Source organism: Nestor notabilis, unplaced genomic scaffold (genome assembly GCF_000696875.1).
Source record: "Nestor notabilis isolate BGI_N333 unplaced genomic scaffold, ASM69687v1 scaffold2477, whole genome shotgun sequence".
NCBI classification, from domain to species: domain Eukaryota; kingdom Metazoa; phylum Chordata; class Aves; order Psittaciformes; family Psittacidae; genus Nestor; species Nestor notabilis.
This window is the reverse complement of record NW_009936714.1, coordinates 7334-28674: the sequence shown is the minus strand read 5'-3', so window position 1 is coordinate 28674 and position 21341 is coordinate 7334. Positions and strand designations below refer to the sequence as shown.

Here is a 21341-nt window from a genome sequence, read left to right as displayed (position 1 = left end):
AAGAATGAGTGTTCATATAGCAGCAAACTTAAAAGTATTCTCAGTTGATCTAAGCCGAACTTCTTAACAAATGAGAAAACATAAACCACTGGTTTGTAACAAAACAGTTGTGTAAAAATATGCTTGCATGATTTTATTCTCAATATAAACCAGATTACTAAAGTGGAGGTGCTCTCCTGAATGTCACAGAAAAGCCAATGCACAGATCAACAACACTGAAAATAAAACTCTAAATTACTTGCATATTCCAGAAAAAAATGGATGCTGAGTGGAATAAAACAAATTCTGCACAACAGAACATATTAAAGCCACCAGGTTTACAAAACTGCATAATTAAAGATTTCTATACAGATCCCAAATCAATCACATTTCAACAACATCTCAAATTCTCAATGCAGACTAAGATGATCGAAGCATGGCATTTCACCTTTGAGCTATGAATCCTGCACATGAAGATACAAATATTTCTTATCTGTTCTCTAAAATGCTTGAAACTTGCATTACCAAATCTAGCTGCCTACTACTGAAGAAAGGAGCATTTCTGCTTCCTTTTCTTTCCACATGCCATGGCACTCATTTGTGCTCTGCTCTTGAGCAAGTCTAGGAACTAAGTTGGCAAAAATAACATTATAAACTAGCAATTTTCTGCCAAATCTATATCCTAAACTAGCTCACCGTAGGATAAGTCAGCACTAGTGCCAGCACAAGGGAAGCAGAAGGAGCATGGAGGGAAGGCAAGACAGCCTTCAGTACAACCTGCATTTAGTTAAGATTGGCTCAGTTGTATCATTATCACCAAATCGTATTCTGTGAATAGTATGTCCTAAAGAAATACACTAGTTCTTAACCATAATTACCTTAAGCTCCACAGACTTTCGGCCCATCACTTATCCCATATAACTGATGCAGGCACCAGCAGGTGCAACAGCACACAAGTGACTGGGTGAGGGAGGCAGACAGCTATATATGGCTGGCCAGCACACCGTCTGAATTCCAAGTAAGTGGTTAAAAGCACCACAAAATAAAGGAAGACAGTCATGCCTTGCTTCTCAGACTAATGGCAGAGTGTGAGGGCAGTACAACTGCTAAGATTAAAGCAAAAGGCAGGCAACAGGAAAGATTTTCCAGAAAAGAAAAAGTCACAAACATTAAATTGCTGCCTGCCATTTCAAGTGTCTCTTGCAGATTATTTGCTCAAGTATACTCACTTAGCTAAGGCAAAGCACTACAAAAACAGGTGTGTCACTTGGGCATCCATGCTTAGCTAACCCAGCGCTCCAGGTTTCAGGAGGACATTTCCTTGGATAAGGTGCCAGAACTGAGCCAGATTCATCCACTTTCTGCACCACAGTGAGCTAACAGCCCCAGTGGAAACAGGACAGGGGAGAACACAGTGCAAAGTTGCCAGAGCACTCAGCTCAGCAGCAGCACCTCAGTTTCTCAGCACTGCTATTAAACCAAAAGTACTAAACTCTAATGGATCCGAGGTAACCTACGTGCACTTAGTATCTACACCCTGTGCAACCTCAACACCATCTGCACCGATCAAGTTCTCCTTGATCTGTATCCCTCCACCTGTCACTTTAGCTGAAGATGTGGCAATGTGTTGGGAAGATCCTAAACACCACCTGGAGGAGTGGTTGAGTGGGAATAGCCCCAAGCACACACGTCCCTGACCCTAGCGGCCATCATCAGACCTGGGCAATAGCCACCTTCAGCCACTCAGATTTGACCGAGTGCCAGTATACTCAGAGACTGTTTCAGAGAGGACAAGAAACATTCCAAAGAATGTCAGGAAGAGAAAGAGCCTGCATTTTCTAAAAGAGAAGAAGGGAAAGCCAGGGAGTTACACTGAACAGTTTAGATTTAACACTTAGAAATACAAGACCAAATCACAAGAACTGCCTCTAGGCATTTACAAGTAAAAATGATGCAACAGAACCATACTGGCTGTCACTCAGTAACAATGGTACTCAACTAATCATTTGGTTTTGGTGAAGAAACAGGCTTCACAGAATTGGAAGAAGCAGGAAATATCACATCTTTTGATGCTTGCTTGGTTTTGTTTGCTTGTCTTGTTCTCGTAACAGAACTCAGAAAACATGAGGTAGATATAATTTCTATAAAACAGAAGAGCAACCTGTCTGAAAACCAGATTCAGAGGAATTACTGTTTCACTAACAAAATGGAAGAATGTATTGAGAAGGATCTGTGGGGTCTGTTTTAGGTATAAAAGAACTAATTTATTTTTCCTACATTTCCTATTAGCATATTCTTATTTTTATTACATCTGTGAATTTAGTAACAGACTGTTCTGGTAGCTTAAGAATTCAGTGTTATCCTTAATTTTAAGAACAGGCTGGAAAAAACACTGTGCAATTCAGTATAAACAAAGTTCTACACTTAATAAAGAATAAGCAATTATACAAACACACACTGGTAGATAATTAGAGAAAAAGATATGGAGGCAGCAAGAGACCAAAAGCTCAATTAGTATTATTCTGTTTTGTAAAAGGCAATTAAATTAAGATATATAAACAGAAGTATTAGCCTTAAGACATGCAAAATTAATTCCCCCCTATTAAGCACTAGGATGGCCTCAACTAGAGGCTTGTGTTCAATTACAGGCACCATTATCTCAGAGAAATGTGAGTCAACGTGACAGAATACAAAGAATAATAAGAATGGTCAGCAGTATAAAAAATATGCACTACAGGAAAAAGTTACGTCCTAGTTTCAGCTGGGATAGAGTTAATTTTCTTCCTTTGGATGGTACAGTGCATTGGCATCTAATGTGGAAAAACAGAAGGCTAAAAAAGAAATGACACCCATATTTATGTATTCAAGTACATAAAATGCTGCTGCAAAACCAGAAAACAATTTTTTCCTGTATCTGTCAAGATGCCCATGGGAAGAAGAATAGGGGTTAACCTCTGGCAAAGATCCAGCTGACCCACGAAAAGTTTGAAGGTTCTGGCTCAGAATTGTAACTTCTTGTGCTATTCACAAAACCAAGGGGTTTTTTCCTGAAGATTTTTTTTCCTGAGGTGAGATTCTAAGTGTCAGTTAACAGTGATGCTTCAATGCTACAATTATTATGGCATGCACTGACAAAGTCAAAACATGTTTGCATTTTCTGTGTAGCAACTGAGACTACAGCAAACAGATTTGCTGTTACTTGTCAACTACATTTGGGTGATGACAAAGGAAACTGTAATGACATTATGTTCTAACAGTTCCCACAGTTTCTGTAGCATAGAAAAGAAAGGCCATCAAGACTTCTTGATGTCAAAATATGGTAGTTTTAATGAAACATGCTGAAGTAAAGTTCCTTTCATCCAAGATGGAATTTCTGAGGTGGACGGCATGCTAACTTCACTTTGCAGGATAGCTGGGCAGTTGTTTATTGTCTCCTCCTCTAACCCTAAACTTAAGAACTCTTCTGTCCCCACAAAGATTTGGGTCAAAAAGAAAATTTTTTCAGAACATCACTATCACCACAGCCACATCTAGTTTGACACTGTCTACCCCTAGGTGTTTAGAGGAAGAGTCAAATTAGAAGGCCGAAAACATCTGCTGCAGGAAATCAATATAATACTGAAAATTTAGCCCTTTAGAAAGTAAAATAAGAAAATCTGAGCAAGAGGTATTTACCTGATAATCATTCTCCCTTTAGATTTACAAGGAACCACAAATAGACTGTATCCATCTCTACTGAGTTAAGAAGCAGTCCAATCTGCCAGCCAAGAACCATGGTAAAGAATTCTCCCCGTTCTTCCTCTTCGTGTCAAAGAATGTTCCTCCAGAGCTGCAAAACTGAATTATACGAATATGCATATTAACTAGATGATTCTTTCTTTCATAAATTCTCTAACTCTTAATTAACTTTTCATTATTAATATGCTTATTCGTATAATTTAGCTTCCAGCTTTCCAAAAAACCTATGGTGGCAGATAAGAAAAAGCCTAGGAAGCCAGTATCATGACTCCTGTTAAACAGACTGGTTTAGTTTTGTACTTCCTCAAAAGAGGCTATCAGGGGACCTCACCATCACACCTCATTTACTAATACATCAAGAGGCAAGTAAAAAAAAAAAATAAATAAAAGTTTTGAGATTCCAGACCAAGTAATTTTTTTAGATAGAAGTGTTCTATTGCAAGGCTAATGGAGATTGTTGCTATATCCCTGAATATATTTTTACTATGGCTTTTCACAGTGTAGGCAATTTTTTATTCCAGCTGATGAACTACTTGAAAGTTTTCAAAGTTCATTTTGCTTCTGTGGACTACATTTTGTATTCCTTTCAGGCTATTTTCTTCCATCTGTAAACAATGTTGAGCAGCTGCTGTAACAACAAAGTGCATTTCTGCAGCATATTTCATATGAGGATTTTTAAGTGCTTGCAAACAAACACACCTCAGCACTCAATAAGTCAGTGTTACGCAAAAAGAACTGATTGTATTTTTGCACTCAGCAACATTTTCCCCTACTTTACCTGCAAATTAAAAAAAAATAAATAAAAAAATAAAAATAAAGAGTCAGGAATTTGGAGAGAACTGAGCCATTAGTCTTCAGATGACACAAGTGTATTCTTTGTACTTGAGTATTAGTTCTGTATTATGGTAACTACAGTAACTCAATTCAGAATTATGCAGATGTATGTCAAAACAATCATAATAAGTGATCAGCCACATTTGTTATCATTATACAGTTAAAACAGCTTTGAAAGAAATATAATTTCAAAGCTGCCTTGGGGGTTTTAAACTCTTCTTGCTTTTTGCTGATCCTATTCTCCATCTTCCAATATTTCCAAAAGTAAGAATAGTTACCAGAATGAGCACTGAATTTTAAAGACTCTGAATTTCATCCACATGGCTACAAAAAAATAACTAAAAACTATTTACACACTCTACTCCCCCATAACATTTCACCTCTAAAGACAAGAGTAAATAATTAAAAAGTGCTTTACTATCCCAACTCTAACTTTTAAAGAAATTGTTACTTTACAAAAATTTTAAGTTATTTTTACAACTGAAATAGCTGAGGTGTTGAATGTTTAAGTTTCATACAGGAAACACAGGAAATCTTACAATTAATCTAGCAGATTTTTCTGGTTAGAGACAATACTACCAGTCCTCATTTGCAATAGCACTGACACTTGTATAGCATGTATTATGTAGTAAATGATAACTATGAGTTTATGAAATTAAGTTTAGCTTTTAGAATATTAAGTTCTTAATCAAAAATACCAGTTTTAGGCGTTCTTTCCTCCTCTTGCCAAAGGAAGAGCTTGATGATCCAGGTTCTGATTCTTGGCCTCCTGTTTTACCATTATCATCATCCTCCTCTTCATCATCATCAGCAAAGCACCATTCTGGTAGCTCAGGTGGTGATGGTGCATCATCTTCATCTCCATAACGACGAAATAATTCCTTCAAATAGTCCCCTTTATAAATACCTGGCGGTCTAGCCTGAGCAAAAGTAGCCACAGCAGCCTCAATACTGTCAAATAAAAATTGAAAATTACTCTGGATGGTTAATTTACATGTTTTAGTCATGTTATGCCTTACCAAACATTAAGATTTATTGGACTGAGAATTACAACAAACTCCAAACCGGTAATTGCAAGAACATTCATTACTTTTGAAATATCATGCTTAGATTAGTCTGGCAACAGTTGCACTTGCACAAGATTTTGCATGCACTACATATGTTCTCAGAAGTAACTGCAGCTTGCACTGCTTCGTTTCCTTATTGTAGCTAATTGTATTGTGCTGGTGACCTAATTAAAAATCTTATTATTGGTACAGAAAGGAATGGATGACACATAGATAAGTACTTAAGGACTGAATGAAGACAAAAAAGAGTAAAGAAAAAGATGAACAAACTTTATGAAGGAAAATGCAAGCTTTGAAATTCAATTACGACTACATTTTTTTCTCCTCTAAGAATTATCTTTCCTTTCATTAGAGGTTTTGCCATCACACTGGAAAAAAATGCCCTAATCTTTTCAAATTACTACTCTTTCCAGAAGTTTCTCATTTAAAAAAAAAAAAAAAATACATAGAAAAGAGAAAGAAATCTGTCATTCAGAAAACTTCTACTATGTAGCTAATACTCTTCAGTGCTTTAAGAAACTGGACACTGGATCACAAAAGAAATAGAAGCTAGTCATGCACTTTCACGAGCCAACAGGAAAGCGAGCACAGCACAAGGGCCAATCCTAAGAAAATGTTTAACAGAAAACACTGGGCATACAATTTATGATGAGGCCTGAAAGTCACTCAAATTGGTCTCTGATGATATTAGAACTCTATGCTATATTGGAATAGATGGCAATCAAAGCCAAAAGAGGCAGCGCAGACTTCAGGCACAGAAACCTAGCTGGAAGAAAACATTTTGCAAGCTCTAGAAACACAGCAGTCTTTGAGAAAATGAGTTGTGAAAAGGAGAATCAAGTAAGGTTTCTATTCACTAGCTGGAGAGCTTTCAGTCTGGATGACCTTTCTTTAAACTAACTGTAAAATACGTCTCAGTATTCACGATACATCAGCAGCACTCCTACATCATATGCTTAAGGAATGAATATGGACGGATTTTTCCATCAGGAAAATCTTATTTCCTCATCAGCAAACAACAGTGCCTTATTTTAAAGAATGATACAGCAAATTGGATTTATCTTGATACAATGCTTAGCATTAACCACCACCTTGCCAAAGTTCATTCTTTTGCTGTGGACATTTTTCCCAAACAAGTGGTATCTGGGTGCTCTATTAACAAAATCTCACAGAGATGAAACAACTTGATACAATTAACTACCTCAATGAAGAAAAGAAAAGGAAAAAAAAAAAAAAAAAAGACATGGCTATTAAGTTTCAAGGCTTTTCCCACAGAGGTTTGAAAATAAAGAGAGGCTGCATAAAAGCATGAGATTCAAATAGATTCAAGTGCATTTCCTCTTCAGAACAAAGGACCAATTCTGAGTCTAACTATTGCACGCTGCTTTTAAATTGTTAGATTAAAAGTATACAAATTTTCTAGTTCATAGGAACAACCAGAATCATACTATAAGAGATGTCTGTATCTGTGCCTACTTCCTATACTCAGCTAAGATCCTGCCGAGATTCAGCCACCCACTACTAATGGTGTTCTGTCTCCATTACTGCAATGTCTTTATTCCAAGTTTACTAACAGACAACAATGACCTAGTTCTTTGCAAACAGCTTGCACATACATGCTCAGCACCAAAGAAATGTATGTCCGGTCATAAGAAAATGCTGCAACAGAAGCAGAATCTTCTTCACTTGAAGGACCACAGAAGAAATATCAGAATGCTTAAGGGGTTTGTTAAGAAACTGGCACTGCATGGGACCCAGTCAGCAAGGAAATAGTATTTTGTGAGTGCTCTCAAACATGCAAAAGTCATACCCACCACCATGGTACAGGCATGGGGTTTCTAACACTAATGTTATTTGGAAAATACCACTACTCTTTATGAAGGCACTAATTTTTAAATTATAAAAACATACAAAAAACAACCCTGGTAAGTCTGTATAGAAGCATGCTGTAGACTTCAGTCAAAAACAAGCTGGAAACAAAGACTTTGTCTCCCCCTTGACTGTTCAGGAGCAAGTACGTCACTGCTGTTTTTCTAGGTAATGTCTGCTCTTTAGAACTCAAAAAACCCCAAAAAGCCTCCATGCAAACCTCCATGGAAAAAGATTAAAAAGTAAGAGAAATAATCTTTCAGACATCTCTGAAACTCTACATTCTTATTGTCGTGGTTTAAGCCCAGCCGGCAACTTGGAACCACGCAGCCGCTCGCTCACTCCCCCCCTTTTCCTTCCTCCCCCCATTACCCCCCATTGACCCCCCCTGCTGTAGCTGAACCCAGGACACTTATTCAAAATTTGGGATGCATCACAGGGGACATGTGTACAGTACAATGTATACACTCCTAAAAGCCCACCCACAGCAGGTACAGCTGACTCTTGACCTACTGGACCTGGAAAGCTCAACTGAAACATGCTAAGCTACCAAGGCATGATATAAATAATGTTAACATAGATTCTTTGCTCAAGATTAGTAGGCAGTTTTGAAATAACAAACACTGAATACATTAGGAGAGCTGTCAGAACAATGACTGAAACATACTGAAGATGCCTTTGGTAACTTTCACAAATGCCTAGGAACTAACATTCAAAGTTACCTCCAGTCCAACTTCTCGACCAAAAAGGCACAGATCAGAAATCCGGTTCTATTGAAACCATGTGTGCAATGGACACCTAGGCAAGACAAGACAAGAGTATAATCATTCACATGTAGTTTTAACAAACATGAAATAATAGAATCATAGAATCAACTAGGTTGGAAAAGACCTGTAAGATCTGTTCAACTGTTACCCCAGGACTGCCAAGGCCACCACTAAACCATGTCACCGAGGGCCTCAGCTACAGTTTCTGAACACTGCCAGGGACAGTGATTCCACCACTTCCCTGAGCAGCCTGTTCAAGTACTTTATTATCCTCAGGTTTTGTCTAAGGTGAATGTTTTGCTGACCTTCTTCCTGACTTTTTCAAGGATTGAAAATTCAATCATTTTGTGATCGCTTTGCCCAAGACAGCCTCCAACCATCACATCACCCACCAGTTCTTCTCTGTTTGTGAAAAGTAAATCTAGCCAGGCATCTCCGCTAGTTGGCTCACTAAACAGCTGGGTTAGGAATTTAGCTTCCATACCCTCCAAGAACCTCCTGGATTGTTTCTTCTCTGCTGTGTTGTACTTCCAGCAGACATCTGGTAGGTTAAAGTCCCCCAAGAGAACAAGGGCAAATGATTGTGAAACTTCTCCCGGTTGTCTGAAGAACACTATAGCTTCATCCTGGCTGGGGCGTCTATAACAGACTCCTACCAGGATATCTGCTTGGGTTGGCCTTCCCCCTGATCTTCAGCCACAAACATTCATCCTTCCCACTCACAACACTGAGTTGAAGGCAGTCGATGCACTCCCTGACATACAATGCAACCCCACCAGCTCTTTCCTTGCCTATCCTTTCTGAAGAGCCTGTAGTCATCCACTGCAGCACTCCAATCATGTTAATCATTCCACCACATTTCTGTGATGACAATTATGTCACGATTTCCCTGCATGCTTTAGTTTCACAGGTGTGTTTTTGGATCTTTCTACCTTCATCAGTAACACTAAAGACTTATGTACCTTTCCATCAAGGCAGCCCAGATCACGTAAGGCACATAAGCCTAAAAGCCATTTGTTACATTCATTCTGAAAACTATTAGCAACAAGAGTATAGGATACTTCAGTTTACAAAAGTATAGGATAGTTCAGTTTACTGCAACTCAAATATGGCTAATACAGATAAGTTTCAAATGCTTACCAGAAGACAATGCCATCAAATTCAGTAATTGTGCTTTTAGTGAATTCAACAAACATTACATTCATTTCACACCATCAGGCAATAAAAACCATATCCAGATTACCCTATTGCAATCCTGAAAGAGGTGTCAGTAGACCACAGATCTACTTCAAAATTTCTATAACCACGCTAAGACCAGACTTACTCATTTGGGAAAAAATAAATAAATAAAAAAGAAAAATATGCAACAGTATAATAACCTTGGATTACTTATCTTTTCAATGTCAGAATAGAAGAATTAAGTCTTCAGTCTCTATTTTATTGAATTCATCCCCCAGTGAAAGGAGGGGAAGAGTCAAATGCATTGGAACTCTTTTTTTCTCTCAAGGCAACAGCACCATCTAGTGATAAACAAGCCAGCCTAAAAATCCGTGCTATTAAAAACGTCGTGAAGGATTCCAGCAAGATGTTGCCTCTTCCTTCTACTGTGTTTTAAATTACAAATATCAAAGGTTCCACTAACACCTAACACAGTCATTCTTAACATTCACATATTTTTCAGTTGAGACCATAGAATCGTTCAGGTTGGAAAGGACCTGTAAGATCAAGTCCAACAACACCAAGTCCATCACTAAACCATATGACCACTAAGAGCCTCATCTACACACCTTTTAAATACCTCCAGGCATGATGACTCCACCACACCCCTGGGCAGCCTGTTCCAATGCCTGACAACCCTTTCAGTGAAGACATTTTTCCTAATTTCCAATCCAAACCTCCCCTGGCACAACTTGACACAGTTACCTCTTGTCCTATCAGTTGTTTCCTGGGAGAACAGACAGACACCCACCTCGCTCCATCCTCCTTTCAGGTAGTTGTAGAGAGCAATAAGGTCTCCCCTGAGCCTCCTTTTCTCCAGGCTGATCAACCCCAGTTCCCTCAGCTGCTCCTCATCAGACCTGTGCTCCCGAACCTTCACTAGCTCCACTGCCCTTCTCTGGACACACTCCAGCACCTCAATGTCTCTCCTGCAGCAAGGGCCCAGAACTGAACACAGGATTTGAGGTGCAGCCTCACCAGTGCTGAGCACAGGGGGACAATCACTGCCCTGGCCCTGCTGGCCACACTATTTCTCATACAGGCCAGGACGCTGTTGGCCTTCTTGGCCGCCTGGGCACAAGCTGGATCATGTTCAGCAGTCTTCAATCAGCACACCCAGGTAGGTCCTTTCCCACCCTGCAGCTTTCCAACCACTCTTCCCCAAGCCTGTAGCGTTGTTGCATGAAGTTGTTGTGATCCAAGAGCAGGACCCAACACCATGAAGCAAGTCACTTAAGCTAGTACTATTTCTCTACCATAGTTAATAAAGTAAGTTGAGCAGCAATTCATGTAATACTTATTCAGACAAAATGCTAGTATCTTTCTTTTTTTCTGTATGCTCCCCTACACTGCAAGTATTTCCTTTGTTTTTACTGGAGATCCAAAAAATGCCTATGAAGAGTAGACTGATAAAACCCAGAAACTTTATCTGCATAAACAGAAACACATATGAACTGTGTCAGGGTTGAGTTTGGTGAGGCTGTCACAAAGTTTTGTGACAGCCCCACCAAACTTGCCTTCTTACGAAAGCAAGGTGAAAACCCTAACAAATTTCTCGTATGCCTCCATTCTAATCATTTAATAATATTTAAAACAGTGTAACTTGAATCAAGCAAAGTGAATTTTAGCTTCTTTATAGAATTTATTCCCAGAAAACATTTCTCCTTTGTGTTCTGCTTAAGCAAGATTTTTGCATTTTGTTTCCTTAAGGTTGGCAGGCATGCTCCAGTCCTTCAAGGTGCGAAAATGACGTTTCCACCCTATACTGTTTTAGCTGAACAGAAAATTTTGTTCAGCTATCATTCACATTTCAATTTCTTTTCATAGCTAATCTTAACACTGGAAATGAAATTGCACACAACTGTTATCAATAAGTCCTGCAACTGTTACTGCTACCAAGAAGGTTAAGTCAATAATTTTATGCACAGACAAAAGATAAGAAGCATATCAGCAACAAGACCAACAGCTTGGAAGGGAAGATCACACAGGGTGCAGTACTATCGCTGCTGCAGACTGCTTTCACTTTTGATAAAAACATCTTCCATGCCAGTCCTTCTGATGCTCTGTCAGAGGAAACAAGTGTCCAGAACCAAAACCAACTTTTCAGTTATTAATGAAAGGGAAATAGAAAATCCCATCATTTCTCTTTTACTGTGAAAGCCTAAACCACAGGTTATCTAAAAGCTTAGTCTTTTAAGCCTCATCATTTTCTCCTTGATTCTTTCTTTCTACTTTTTTTTTTTCTACAGAGGTGAAACAATCTAAATAATGTAAGAACATTCCAAAATGCATAGAAGTCAAAAAGTTAGTGACTCAACACTAAAAATGGCATTTTAAAGTTTGAAATATCAATTAAATGTGTCTACTATTTATAGGACACCACTGTGCTATCCATGCTCCATACAAATTACTGACCATAATAACATGTCAAATTCTGAAATATTGTTGGGGGACAAAGTGGAGGAACTGTGAAAGGAGAGTGAAAAATGAGGAACTGCTAAATGAGAGTGAGTGGGATCAGTCATCCAACAGTATTTCAAGTTCTGGTGTGAGCTCTGAAATACTGTTGATGACTGATCCCCCTCACTCACATTTAGCAGTTCCTCATTTTTCAGATCACATACTTGCATTACAGTTCGGAGAAGAAAACATAGGTCTCAAAATTGTGTCCTATGTGAAATAAAGAAATAAAGAACATTTAAAAAAAATGATGTGAAAAAGTGTGTGCCCAAATTAAATCTCTCAGGCACTGGGGAAAATTTTAAAAAAATAATAATAATTTTCAGTGGTATCCTATGACAGGGCAGGAAGCAACAGGCACAAATTGAAACACAATAAATTCTGTTTAAACATAAGGAAAAAAATCCTTGTACATTGTAAGGGTGAACAAATACTGGAAGAGGTTGCCAGAAGATGTTGTGGGGTACTGAAGCTTGGATATGATCAAAACCCAAATGCACACAGTCCTGAGCACACTGCTTTAGCTGGCCCTGCTCTAAGGGCAAGTGACTAGCTGATTTCACCAGGTCCCTTCCAACAACCTCAACTATTGTACAATTCCATGATTCCATAAGAATCCTGAACTATAGGAACGTACCAGCTTAGTTTACGAAGCTGTTATCAATGACACCTACACAAACAACTGTTCCATGCACTCCTAAGTCCCACACATGCTCAAATTCAGGAAGGTTGCAGAATCATCATCAAAGAGGCTTGAGAACAATGCCCATTCTGACCCTAGAAACTCAGCTGCAAAGTAATTTCTTGTCTCTGGTAGTTTGCTGGCATTGCTTCAGCACCTCAATGTCTGTCTTGTAGTGTGACATTAATATGCTCAACAGAAAACAGAGTAAAATCATTTTAACTAAACCTAAAAGCTACCCAAATTAAACTGAGAACTTACTTTTCTCTGGGTGAAAAAAATAAAAATTATCCTTAGGAACATTCAAATATTCACCATGGAACAGTACACAAAAAAAAAAGAAAAAGAAAACAAAACCCAAAAAACAAACCAAACAAACCAAACAAACCAAACAAACAAACAAAAAAAAAAAACACTAAAAACCCACAAAAAACATCACCCACTATGAAGCCTAATATCTACTACCAGTTTCTAGCAAATAATCACCGGATCAATTAAGTTGGAAAAGACCTGTAAGATCAAGTCCAACCATTAGCCCAGGCCTGATCAGTAAACTATGTCACTGGGGCCTCATCTACATGGTTTTTGAACACTTCCAGGGATGGTGATTCCACCCCTGTCCTGGGCAGCCTGTTCCAATGCCTGATCACCCTCTCTGTGAAGACGTTTTTCCTAAGATCCAATCTAAACCTCCCCTGGTGCAGCTTGAGGTTGTTTCCTCTTGTCCTAATGCCTGTAACTTGGGAGAAGAGACTGACCCCACCTTGCTCCATCCTCCTTTTAGGTAGTTGTAGAGAGTGGTAAGGTCTCCCCTGAGCCTTCTCTTCTCGAGACTAAACAACTGCGATTCCTTCAGCCGTTCCTCACCAGATCTGTGCTCCAGAGCCTTCACCAGCTTTGTTACCCTTCTCTGAGCATGCTTCAGCACCTCAATGTCTGTCTTGTCATGTGATCAGCCACTTCGTAAGATTTGCTAAAGAATCTATAATCATTCAGTTACCAAATACAACTTCAAATATGCCAGACCATCATATGCCAAAACAATATCTAGACAATACATAACCTCCATTTCTACCAGCAGAAGTTACAAAAACACAATGCAATTATCATGTATTTGTAGACAGTTCTTAAGCCTGTGTATTTTTCCACATAAAGCTGACAGCTGTAATCAAACTGATGGATGCAGAAACATACTAGTTTCTGGAGCAAAAGCATCAAATCTCTACATGCGTGAACACTGTACTGAGCAAATTCCTTTGCTTAGAGTTTCAAGAAACTGCAGTTATGAGTGAGTATGAAATAAATTAACAGTAAAAATTAATGATGGATATAAGACGGATATAAGAAGACTTACCTATAAACTCTGAGGGATTCTTATCACTGAAGTGTTCACATACACGAATAAATGTTTCTGTATTTTCAGGTGTAGGGCACTCACCATGCCTGAAAAACACAGGAACACACAGATTAGGAGCCAGCTGGGGGAAAGGGAAGAGAAAAAAAAAAAAAAAAAATTTACTTTAGCATGATCTTTCAAATTAAAAGCTAAATATTTAGAAAGTGCTCACAACTCACCCTTTACACTGGAGCTTTATATATTTAATCCCTTCTTTCTCGATATCATTTCTGTCATAGAATCTAGTGGTGTTGGTCAAGTCTACCAGTAAACCCATTTTAACCTAAAAAAGACCAAACAAACAAGCCAAAACAAACTTAAATATGAGGTCCAAATATCAGAGTATAAATACTAAACAGCTAGTAACATCCAAATTAAAACAAATAGCAGGCTACAGCTGCAAGTTTAAAAATTCTTAAATACTGCATTTTTAATTTTTTTTTTCCCCCCACAAAATCTGTGGTTTACCACCACCACAGTCATCTGTGTTTCTTTGTGAAACCTGGTGTCTGAATTCGCACTAGCCATCAATGCAAAACCATCAGTTCATTCCCACCAATGTTTCTAAACAAGAAAGGTCTGCTAACAGCAAGAAGTATCTGGTAAAGAATTACTTTAACGTGTTAAAAGACAAGTAAGATGGAATCAGGTGCTCTTAATGCTTTCAGTAAAATAATATTAAACACTGACACAGTGGAATTACCATAAAAAAAATTAATTACTGAGATCAAGTATACTTTCAGAAAAAAAACTCATCTTTAATTTACCTGTGCATTAAGAGTGCAAAACACACACACATTTTCAAGTTCAAACCAAAAATTCCCTTAAGTTCTCAGAAACATTTTATTCAAAGCTAAAATGTGAAATAACTGGAAAACTTCAAGATGCTGTCAGTAATTAAGGTGGCAATGTCAACCCCTCGGATGTTAGGGCATACCTGAATTCAGGCTGTTTCGCCCACTCTACCCTCATGTGTCCCCTTGTGCATGAATTTACTTTCTCAATGTTCATTTTTTATATCTGTAAAATACACCTTTTAAAGCAGCATTGTGGAAGTTACTGTTTTAAAAAATAAGACAGAAAATAGAAATTCCACTGGGTGGCATCCAACACACAGAGAACATAAGCAAAGTGCATCCTACTGATCCTCGGTCCAAACAAAACTTCCACCAACCATAACTTCCCAGTATTACCGTGCAAAAACAGCTCACTGACACAACTGTGTACTGGAAGTATTCCTGCTTTCCTGCCTTAACAGGGCAAACAATTGCTTTTAGTCAAAATGCTGAATGTCACGCTTTCAAGTAGGATCCTCACCATGAAACCAGATGGCTTTTTTAAAGGCATTTGAAGAGTTATAGTTTAGCAAAATCCTTGTTCCATATCTTTATCTTTTTTAAAGATATATCAATAGCTCATTTAAAAATACAGTAACACTGAAGCATGTTACACATGCAAAAACATAAAAGAACACTCTATCTAAAACTCGAGCTCACATTCATAACCAGGATTTTGATTTACCTTTAGGTTTTATTTACCTTTAGGTCAACAGACTGGCAATAACTTAGTAGTGCAGTTGAAAGAACTGCAAATTAAAACATTGCTTCCAGACAACACAGAAAAGATAAATTCCAATTATAACTGGAATACAGTTCAGAAACAGCTGCTTCACATGGGTATGTTGTTCAGTAGACCCCAAAGACAGAGGTAGTTATCCATGGTATTTCAAAGCTCTGAGGATATACTTTCGTAATACTTTTACAATACTTTTATTTATCAGATTTTAAAAAGCATCATAATGTTATGTCAGCAGCAGTAAACATTTATAGTTTAATATCCAAATCAGTTCTGGATTTTGCCTTGTTTACTTCAACTTTGTATGCTGTATTCAGAATTCTTTATTCTCTTTTATTACTGTGTTTTGCAGATATACAAGCTACTTCAGTAGGGGTCCTCCTGAAAACAATGTTACATCACCTGAAATTTCATACACATAGTGCCAACGTGCTAAATATCCAGATTAACAGCATACTAGCCAGTGATTTGTTTTGTAGGAAGTTACAAAAGCAATTAATTTAGTGACTACTTCCCTCCCCCTCCTGTCTCAACAGCATTTACCAAGTATCTCAAAGACTGCTTAATTCAGGAGGACCACACTGAATTTCCAGGTGCTACACTGTAGGTCCATAGCACTATGACACTGACATAAATCAGTTGAAAATAACTGTTCAAAGGAGAATGACATATTCTCACACCAGTACTTCGAGGTGATTGTACAGGACAACAACTAAAATAGAAAAGTATCTATAAATGAGCTGGTTCTATGAAAACTATTTAGATATTTTGCTACCAGTCTACACAAGCAATGGCTCCATGGAGGGAATCCATAGACTATTTGCAAGTAACATACCATGCACTCAAATAAGCATAAGAATCTCCCTTTTGTGTTCTGCATCCTACCAATAGTGTGGTTAAAGTCGGCAAAAAGACTGATATGAGAATCAGGAGCGATTTCACCAGAGAGCTCTAGACTATGAAGCCACATAAATGGCCCCCTAACTACCCTCCTCCCTAACTTATACATAGCTCAGCTTAACAATCTATTCTTTCACGTACAATACAGGGTTAGGTGTAACTCTTCCAAGATGTCCTCAGCTAAGGAGAAAAAAAAAGTTATTTTCAAAGTATGATTAAGATTTAAAGAACAAAACATTTTAAAGTAAAGGTTTCTGCATTCAGTCCCAGTCTAGTAATAAAGAAGGCATTACAAAATGTGAATTACTCTTGGATTAAAAAAAAACAAAACAAAACAAAAAACACCAAAATCCCTGCATCATCTGACAGTCTGGAGAAAAGGTAAAATTGTGAGGAAACAACCTTTATTAAAATCATGAAGACAGATTAACAGTTAACACTTCATCATATTGTTTAAGGAGAGCTATAAGAAGAAATGTAAGTGATTTGCAGAAGTTTCATACCCTCCCATCCAAAAGCAAGAAAGACAGAATTCTATTTTAGTGCTGAAAAGTCAAAGCCAATTCCCAACCCCACTATTCGTAAATACCAGCAGCTTCAAATGTTCCCACCAGAAGCCTCCAAACTTTCACAAACTCCTGCTACAATGAAGAATTATCATTAAGAAGATGCACAAAAGCACAAAAAAAAATTTTATGTCAAAGACTTTAAGCTCAAGACTCACATGCTTTTCCCTCAACTTTTAGAAATTACTCACAGAATTCAATTTAGAAATCATTCACAGATTTCAGTTTCCTGGCTGACAGGAGAACACTACAACATACTTCAGACCCGAAGTGCCACCAAGCGTTTGGAATGTTGCATTTAATTTGAATAGGAGAATGAAATACAGCAAAGTGTTTGCTAGAGAGGAAATTCTCCACTACAGGACTCTAGGGCTTCTGGCTTGCTGTTTCTTTGTCATTATTATGAATCACTTCAATCATATACAAGTGAAGATCTTGTGAAGTGACACTGTTCCTCACACATTTCAGAGCAGTCAACGAAGCAGGCATCAGATATAATCTAGCCAAAGCTATAAAAGCATGTATGGCATATAGCGTGTATAAGGCCTGAAAGTAGTTTCCTTGCCTTCCACAAAGCATAAACATTTGCTGTCTCAGTTCACGGGGTTAGCTGCACATAACATGCTACAATTTAGAGTGCAAGGCAAAAGGATAAAGAAATTTTAAAAAAGCAGGGGGATTATTTAATATATCAAAGTGCACAGTTACGATGTTCCAAAAATCCATGTGATTCCCATGGCACCACGGGAACCAAAATATTTTGGTTACTGAACTAGCTTGTCCTGACCAACCAGAATTCTCTCTTGCAGAATAGATTCTAGTACATATATTTTCATCACAGAGGTGCTTTGCTCTGCTCTGAAACCCTGACATCACACCAGCCATCACAGTCATCCTCTCAGTCATGCTCTCTTAAGTTTGGTCCTAGAAAGTTCTTAATAGAAATTGATTTTTGAAAGACAATGTATGCTAAAATGGAAAATAAAAATGTCTCTCCAGCCAATGTTTCACATGAACACATCTTTCAGCCCACCATACCCAATGAATGACACAGCTTTGGAAGAAAGAATAGTTTTAAATTCTTGAGCAACTTCTCACCAAAACATACACTTCATTTCTTACACGGGCTGTTGCAATACTGCGATCTTAGACACCACACTGAAACACAATTGAAACCAGTTATTTTTCTTGCTTCTAATGGTAAAAGATGACTGCATAGAAGGAAAAAAAGTTCATTGATATCTTGAAATTCTCATACATACAATATACCAAGATCTTCATGCCACATTAATTCTGCTCATACTTTGCCCAGGCTATGCATGTCCTCCTGCAGTTACAAAAGCCTTCCCCCTCACTTTCCCACATTCCAGCTATCTCCAGCTATTAATGCCTTCTGCATGTGCTCTTCTGCTGCTGTGCAATTAAACGGGCTTAGCTAGGTTCCCCTTGTATGACCCCAGAAGTTTCTTATTGGACACTGGAACTTGAAAACATTCTCCCCAGGAGGGAGAGAACATACTACAATACACTGAATTCCCACTAGTCCCAGGATTTTTTTCCTGCATTTCTTATTTGAGGAAAGAAAATAGTTTAAATCAGTAACTGAATTTATCTGTGAAAACAATAATGTGGCTGACAAGTGATAACAAGTTTTCCTAATAGGAATACTGTAACTTGAGCATACTAAATGTCCAAACATTCTTTTGAGTTAACTAATGTCCTTCCTAGCTCTTCGTAACAGAAATAAAACTACCTTTTATGAAGTATAAACAGTACTAGAGTACATACGTAAGAAATAAAAAAACTGCTCCTGCAATTCTGGGGGGTTTTTTTGAGTATCTTATTAAGATACTGTGTTAATATTGGCAATCAGAAGAAAACCAGGATTGCTATCCCTTATCAAATCAGTTTCTAACATTCAGGTTTTCAGCAACCAGCTCCATGAGAAAAAGGAATCACACATGAAGCTTGTTAGAGAAAGCTCCTCCTACACAGATGCTATCTTAAATGTTGAACCAGTACCTTCAAAAATCTATGGTAGTAGTAATATCTCACTATTACCAAAATCTAGATGTAGAAGTTTCTGCTGAAGTCTCTTATTTGGGAGATAAATTATACATTCTTACGTAATAACGAGGTCTCAGAAGTGATTAATTCTGCAAAGTATTAGCAGTAAAGCACACTGCAGTAAAATGATGAGAACCATGCACTGTGAGCTACTTTTGCCTTACAAAAATCCATTTTTCAAGGTCTCTTCAATTGCACATTCACCTTATTGCTAGATCATTGGTAAACTGATGTTCTACCAATATAGTACTCCAGTAACCCACTGCATATCTCAGCAAATAAAAAAATCATATGTTTTAAGATAGCAAACATTTAGCAACAATACCAAGGTTCAAGACAACAAAACAGAGTAAGAACAGGGAGTTTAAGAAAAATTCTGTGTTCTGCTTGTTAATCAAAATACAAGTGGGGATCCTCATGCTAGTAATTGTACTATCAGATTCTAACCATCTGATGTCACTCAAGATATTACAAATTTGTAGTATTGCAATAGAACTGATTGATGTGCCTAGTGGAAGGGCTATGAAGGCTCGTCATAACTTCTTTTTTGGTGGCGAGTAACTAACAAGCAGATAGTAAGAAACTCTGAATAAGTCTCCCAAGTTCTCTGTAACTTCAAAACATATGCAGAATTTTAAATTAGTTTAAACTATGAGTAAGATCGGATTTTGGAAATTCTAGGTATGCCCACTAAAGCTGGTCAGAGTCAAAACCAACAAAACCCATAAAAAAGGAACTCAGGTAGAATTTAGATGCATAGATCCAAGAATTCAAAGAAAAATCCTACCAGTTCAAGCACCTGAGAACAGGCACGTATGCTTCACTGATAGTATTTTCTTATCACATTGGCCCACAGGTGCTTCTATCGCTGCTACACCGAGTAGCTCACCATCTGCTTTATATCTAAGCCTAAATGAGATTCATAAAACTAAGATTCCTATGTTTTAGTCACCTAATTCTTCTGGTGTTTAAGCTCTGATATTATTAAAGAAGTTCAGAATTAATTTAACTTAGATCAATGGCAACAAAATAGAGCAAACAAAATCCACAGAACTAGCACTATTAGCTTTATAAAACATAGTAAAAACAAAACAGTGCTATCATTCTATATAGCAGTTTAATAAACAGATTAAAAGAAATAGGTTGTAGGCTTGCAGACCTTTTTTTGCCTGGCAGGTTCAAAATCCCATTTTGCACATCTCCAGATGCACTGGACTGGGCACAACACTTCATACACCCACATGAAAGGCTGGAAAGGTCCTGTTCCCCACCTTTTTCTTTTTTTTCCTATTTATGCATTTTGTTTTTCCACTAAGAAGTCACTGGATAAAATCCATAAATTGTTTTCTTCCATACTTGGGTGTGATAGGTTTGATACAATAAAGCATTCTATGCATAAAAAGAAGACAATAATGCACTGAAACTACAGAAGTTGTGTGAAGTTCTAATGTTGCTTTCAAATGCTTTCACTCCTTCAGCAAAATTGCAACTTCACATATCCATACAGGAGTCATTTCTAAAACTACAAACTTAGACTATCTGAATTTTGACAATGATATCTCGCCAAAATGCAAGAGTAGTAAAGTGAGATTCTTGCTGCTAATACAATGAATGAGCTGGAGGGTTTTGTACAGTTCTTGCCTGTAAGAAAGTACTTTTGGAAATTCAGGATTTGCAGATAAAACCTGAAAAAGTAAACAAAAAAAATATTCTGTACAGATGTCCCAAAGGAAGCCACCAACAACTTCTTTCTTAAACCTGAAAAGCAACAGTTGCATTAACATTAATGTTTCAGTTACTAGAAAATGTAACTTTACCTTCAGACTCTTTAAGTAGTTGGATAACATACTCGGGTGAAAACGATTTTCTTCAGCAACCTGTTCGTCATATCTTGGTCCTAACATTGTCTTCAAAGGTAAAAATTTCCCTATGAAAAATAATCAAATTTTACAGTATTTTACGTATATGTATATATACACTTACAACTTAGCCATTTCAAAGCAACATGCTGAGATTCAGAGGTTCATCTTCATTGAAAAATAATCACAGGAAAAGTATCAATGACTATAATCAATAAGTATCAATAATAACTGAAATATTTTTTCGTCGTGAGTTTTCAGAATGCTTGAATGTTTAGTTCAAAGGAAATACAGGGCAAAATGATTTAACATTTTTAGCTACCTTTTAGTATGATTTAAGCTGCAGATCTACTGTGTACAACAA

The 21341-nt window shown here is 37.6% G+C and overlaps 1 protein-coding gene across 1 annotated transcript in view; it reads right to left on the bottom strand.

Moving 5' to 3' along the window:
• RNGTT (RNA guanylyltransferase and 5'-phosphatase) overlaps positions 1 to 21037 on the bottom strand; it is a gene marked incomplete at its 3' end in the record, with an annotated part of 47636 nt that extends 26599 nt beyond the window's left edge. Inside the window, exons 1-5 of the mRNA XM_010018458.1 lie at positions 20936 to 21037; positions 14190 to 14293; positions 13969 to 14057; positions 8210 to 8285; positions 5250 to 5502 (exon numbers count right to left, since the gene is read on the bottom strand). Coding sequence (XP_010016760.1) covers positions 5250 to 5502; positions 8210 to 8285; positions 13969 to 14057; positions 14190 to 14293; positions 20936 to 21022 — 609 coding nt within the window. The remainder of the gene's footprint in view (positions 1 to 5249; positions 5503 to 8209; positions 8286 to 13968; positions 14058 to 14189; positions 14294 to 20935) is intronic.
• Positions 21038 to 21341: the final 304 nt, after the last annotated feature.